The sequence below is a fragment of the Entelurus aequoreus genome, linkage group LG06, assembly GCF_033978785.1.
Source record: "Entelurus aequoreus isolate RoL-2023_Sb linkage group LG06, RoL_Eaeq_v1.1, whole genome shotgun sequence".
In the NCBI taxonomy this organism is placed as follows: Eukaryota; Metazoa; Chordata; class Actinopteri; order Syngnathiformes; family Syngnathidae; genus Entelurus; species Entelurus aequoreus.
The window spans coordinates 74,058,480-74,065,080 of record NC_084736.1 but is presented as its reverse complement, the minus strand read 5'-3'; the positions used below and the strand labels follow the sequence as shown (position 1 = coordinate 74,065,080).

General features: G+C 30.8%; 1 protein-coding gene across 1 annotated transcript in view; it reads right to left on the bottom strand.

Moving 5' to 3' along the window:
* Positions 1-6,319, bottom strand: part of LOC133652755 (secreted frizzled-related protein 1-like) — a 6,488-nt gene extending 169 nt beyond the window's left edge. Inside the window, exon 1 of the mRNA XM_062051806.1 lies at positions 5,656-6,319. Within this exon, the coding sequence (XP_061907790.1) occupies positions 5,656-6,151 (496 nt within the window). The 5' untranslated portion in view covers positions 6,152-6,319. The remainder of the gene's footprint in view (positions 1-5,655) is intronic.
* Positions 6,320-6,601: the final 282 nt, after the last annotated feature.

The window sequence follows — 6,601 nt, the reverse complement described above, 5'->3', positions numbered from 1 at the left end:
GTATTCATTTGGTGGCTTATAATTCTATCCACATGGTGTTTGGGTGCATGCAAAATGTTTTGAAGTGAATCACTTTAATAACAGTGAGGCTTCATGTGTCATGTCTGCAATCCCAATGGTATTGTTTTTGTTTTCACATAAAAGTTGTATTAAAAATACAGAAGCAGCAGAGGTATAATTCAAAGTCACTCTTCTTGGTGACATTTTCTGTTATGTTAACTCGTAGTTGGGTAATATTGTTAAATCTGCTTGATTTGATTTTGAATTGAACCAGCTTTTAAATTCATTTAATTCATGGAATGATAAGTCAAGAATATTGAAAGATCATTTCAGGGTTGTACTGTATACACTGCAAAAAGTCAGTGTTCAAAAACAAGAAACAAAAATACAAAAATGAGGGGTATTTTATTTGAACTAAGCAAAATTATCTGCCAATAGAACAAGAAAATTTGGCTTGTCAAGACTTTCCAAAACAAGTCAAATTAACTAACCTCAAAGAACCCCAAAATACCTTAAAATAAGTATATTCTCACTAATAACAACTGTACAACTATACGAGTATGTATTTTCTATTGTTTCGTTGAAAATAAAACAGCAAAGTCCATTTGGCTGTCATCCGTTTTAATATAAGACACAATTGTGTCAAGCATGAAATAAAAAATTATTACTTTACAGTTTACTGTTTGCTTTGCAACAGTTGATATTCTAGTTTCAAGCATGTTTTACTCAATATAGGTCATCAAATCTCAATAACAAGCTGTAATATCTTACTGTGATCATTTAGGACCAAAACCCTTAATACAAGTAAAACACTCTAACATAAAATCTACTTAGTGAGAAGAATTATCTTATCAGACAGAAAATAGGCAAATATCACCCTTATTTGAGATATTTAATCTTACTTAGATTTCAGTTTTTGCAGTGTACCGGTACTATTATAGTATCGCGGTACTAATTAATCAATAACGGTACTATACTGTTTGAAAAGTACCGGTTCCCGGGCATGACGTCGTGACATTGCTGGTTTTGCGAGTAGAGGAGCATGTTCGGCAGCGCACATACACAGAGTACTTACAAGCAGACACAGTGTGTAGACAGAAAAGGGAGAATGGATGCATTTTGGTCTAAAAACTAAAGATAAAGGCGATAACACTGAAACGCCCTCAGGAAGAGCTGCTTTAAGACATGGCTAACGTCCCTCCGCAGTCGGCAGCTAATTATAAATCACCAATCCTGGTCTCCACAGCGACAAATAAAGTGAGTTTCTTACGCGTATCATTATCACTGGAGGATGAGGAATAGCTAAACATGCTTCACTGCACATTGTAGGAGGATAGAATAGCTCACCGGCGTCACAATGTAAACAAACACCGTTGGTGGATCTACTCCTGACAGCCACTGTAATGATACCAAGTACAGGAGCGTATCTAGTCGATACTACTATGATTACATAGATATTTTTTATTGTCACAAAATCTTTTTTCCTTTTTTTAAAGTTCATATTACATTTATAAACTCAGTAAATATGTCCCTGGACACATGAAGACTTTGAATATGACCAATGTATGACCCTGTAACTACTTGGTATTGGATCGATAACTAAATGTGTGGTATCATCCAAAACTAATGTAAAGTATCAAAAAAGAGAAGAATAAGTGATTATTAAATTTTAACAGAAGTGTAGATAGAACATGTTAAAACAGAAAATAAGCAGATATTTACAGTAAATGAACAATAATACATTTTTACAGTTTGTCCCTCATAATGTTGACAAAATATTTGAATGATAAATGACACAATATGTTACTGCATATGTCAGCAGACTAATTAGGAAGAGTTTGTTTGTTTACTTACTACTAAAACACAAGTTCTATGTTCACTATTTTTATTTAAGGACTAAATTACAATAATAAACATATTTTTTCCAGTACCTTAAGATTTTTTGTTCAAAAAAAAGTATGGAAATACATTTTGGTACCGGTACTAAAATATTGGTATGGGGACAACCCTAGATCATTTCATCAGTACACTTTAAATAGGGATGGGGAACACACACGGTCCTAAAGGATGTGTTATATATGAACAGCAATAAAGATGTAATAATGATGTTATATATGAACGCCAATAAAGATGTAATAATGATGTTATATATGAACGCCAATAAAGATGTAATAATGGTGTTACATATGAACAGCAATAAAGATATAATAATGATGTTATATATGAACAGCAATAAAAATATCATAATGATGTTACATATGAACAGCAATAAAGATGTAATAATAATTTTATATGTGAACAGCAATAAAGATGTAATAATGGTGTTACATATGAACAGCAATAATGATGTCATAATGATGTTACATATGAACAGCAATAAAGATGTAATAATAATGTTATATATGAACAGCAATAAAGACGTAATAATGATGCTACATATGAACAGCAATAAAGATGTAATAATGATGTAATATATGAACATCAATAAATATGTAATAATGATGTTACATATGAACAGCAATAGATATGTAATAATGATGTTACATATGAACAGCAATAAAGATGTAATAATGATGTTACATGTGAACAGCAATAAAGATATAATAATAATGTTACATATGAACAGCAATAAAGATGTAATGATGATGTTACATATGAACAGCAATAAAGATGTAATAATAATGTTATATATGAACATCAATAAACATGAAATAATGATGTTACATGTGAACAGCAATAAAGATGTAATAATAATGTTACATATGAACAGCAATAAAGATGTAATAATGATGTTATATATGAACAGCAATAAAGATGTTATATATGAACAGCAATAAAGATTTCATAATGATGTTATATATGAACAGCAATAAATATTTAATAATTATGTTATATATGAACAGCAATAAAGATGAAATAATGATGTTGCATATGAAGAGCAATAAAGATGTAATAATGATGTTACATATGAACAGCAATAAAGATGTAATAATAATTTTATATGTGAACAGCAATAAAGATGTAATAATGGTGTTACATATGAACAGCAATAATGATGTCATAATGATGTTACATATGAACAGCAATAAAGATGTAATAATAATGTTATATATGAACAGCAATAAATACGTAATAATGATGCTACATATGAACAGCAATAAAGATGTAATAATGATGTAATATATGAACATCAATAAATATGTAATAATGATGTTATATATGAACAGCAATAGATATGTAATAATGATGTTACATATGAACAGCAATAAAGATGTAATAATGATGTTACATGTGAACAGCAATAAAGATATAATAATAATGTTACATATGAACAGCAATAAAGATGTAATGATGATGTTACATATGAACAGCAATAAAGATGTAATAATAATGTTATATATGAACATCAATAAACATGCAATAATGATGTTACATGTGAACAGCAATAAAGATGTAATAATAATGTTACATATGAACAGCAATAAAGATGTAATAATGATGTTATATATGAACAGCAATAAAGATGTTATATATGAACAGCAATAAAGATTTCATAATGATGTTATATATGAACAGCAATAAATATTTAATAATTATGTTATATATGAACAGCAATAAAGATGAAATAATGATGTTGCATATGAAGAGCAATAAAGATGTAATAATGATGTTACATATGTACAGCAATAAAGATGTAATAATGATGTTACATATGAACAGCAATAACGACGTCACTTTATAAATAAAGTTGATTTGATTTGATGATGTTACATATGAACAGCAATAAAGATGTAATAATGATGTTATATATGAACATCAATAAATATGTAATAATTATCTTATATATGAACACCAATAAAGATGTAATAATGATGTTATATATGAACATCAATAAAGATGTAATAATGATGTTACATGTGAACAGCAATAAAGATGTAATAATAATGTTACATATGAACAGCAATAAAGATGTTATATATGAACAGCAATAAGATTTCATAATGATGTTATATATGAACAGCAATAAATATTTAATAATTATGTTATATATGAACACCAATAAAGATGTAATAATGATGTTACATATGAACAGCAATTAAGATGTAATAATGATGTAACATATGAACAACAATAAAGATGTAATAATGATGTTACATATGAACAGCAATAAAGATGTAATAATAATGTTATATATGAACATCAATAAACATGCAATAATGATGTTACATGTGAACATCAATAAAGATGTAATAATAATGTTACATATGAACAGCAATAAAGATGTAATAATGATATTATATATGAACAGCAATAAAGATGTTATATATGAACAGCAATAAAGATTTCATAATGATGTTATATATGAACAGCAATAAATATTTAATAATTATGTTATATATGAACAGCAATAAAGATGAAATAATGATGTTGCATATGAAGAGCAATAAAGATGTAATAATGATGTTACATATGTACAGCAATAAAGATGTAATAATGATGTTACATATGAACAGCAATAACGATGTCACTTTATAAATAAAGTTGATTTGATTTGATGATGTTACATATGAACAGCAATAAAGATGTAATAATGATGTTATATATGAACATCAATAAATATGTAATAATTATGTTATATATGAACACGAATAAAGATGTAATAATGATGTTATATATGAACATCAATAAAGATGTAATAATGATGTTACATGTGAACAGCAATAAAGATGTAATAATAATGTTACATATGAACAGCAATAAAGATGTTATATATGAACAGCAATAAGATTTCATAATGATGTTATATATGAACAGCAATAAAGATGTAATAATGATGTTATATATGAACATCAATAAATATGTAATAAGTATGTTATATATGAACACCAATAAAGATGTAATAATGATGTTATATATGAACATCAATAAATATGTAATAAGTATGTTATATATGAACATCAATAATGATGTAATAATGATGTTACATGTGAACAGCAATAAAGATGTAATAATAATGTTACATATGAACAGCAATAAATATGTTATATATGAACAGCAATAAGATTTCATAATGATGTTATATATGAACAGCAATAAATATATAATAATTATGTTATATATGAACACCAATAAAGATGTAATAATTATGTTACATATGAACAGCAATTAAGATGTAATAATGATGTTACATATGAACAACAATAAAGATGTAATAATGATGTTACATATGAACAGCAATAAAGATGTAATAATGATGTTACATATGAACACCAATAAAGATGTAATAATGATGTTACATATGAACAGCAATTAAGATGTAATAATGATGTTACATATGAACAACAATAAAGATGTAATAATGATGTTACATATGAACAGCAATTAAGATGTAATAATGTTACATATGAACACCAATAAAGATGTAATAATGATGTTACATATGAACAGCAATAAAGATGTAATAATGATGTTATATATGAACATCATTAAAGATGTGATAATGATGTTACATATGAACATCATTAAAGATGTGATAATGATGTTACATGTGAACAGCAATAAAGATGTAATACTAATGTAATATATGAACATCAATAAATATGTAGTAATGAAGTTATATATGAACACCAATCAAGATGTAACAATGGCTCCTACCTGTGTGCTCGGTGGGCTGGGTGGCGTTGGGCTGAGACATGGCGATGCAGACGTCGTCTTGAGGAAACTTGTCGCAGGTGAGCATCTCCGGCCAGGGGAAGCCGAAGGACTCCATGATGGGGCTGCAGCCGTCCCGCACGGCCTCGCACAGCCAGCGGCAGGGCAGGATGGGTGTATCCAGGCAGACGGGCGCGAAGAGCGAGCAGAGGAAGAGCTGCGTGCCCGGGTGACACCTCTTGTGCACCAGCGGCACCCAGCTGCCCGCCTGCTGCTTCACCTCCGCCAGGCTCTCATGCTCCAGCAGGTTGGGCAGCAGCATCTGTCCGTAGCCCACCTGGTGACACAGCCGCAGGTCCTCCGGGATGTCCACGCACTGCGGCGGCTTGCCGTAGCTGCGCCCTCCCTGGTACGAGTCCCACTTCCAGCTCACATGTTGCTCGTACTCGGACGCCCGGCAGGCCGTCAGCAGCGCCAACGTCACAAGTCCAAGAAACATCCTTAAATAGCGACCGGACTACTTTCTACTTGTTAAGACTCACTTCATGAAGAAAGTCCGAGAATAGTTGAAGTCAACGCCGCGGCTCTGCTGAGTGAGACTCGGCGGAGTGTGAAGTGAAGTGAAGTCGAGAAGCCTTAAGATGTTGAAGTGCGAAGCGACCAATGAGAAGCTTTTGGCGCCGAGCTGTCAGTCAAACTTCTTGGCCGCAGTGGGAAAACTCCCCGTTTTATTTCCCTGCTCGCACTTTCTCTCTACCACCGACATGCTTGAATTACAACAGCAAACTGAGCAAAGATACACAAAAAGATGGAACAATTTCCGGCTTTGAACTCTAGAATGTTTCATTGCAATCAGATCATACTGTGTGACGATTATCATTAGGCCTATATCAATCAATCAATCAATCAATGTTTATTTACAGGTACAAGCCAGTAAATTAGAATATTT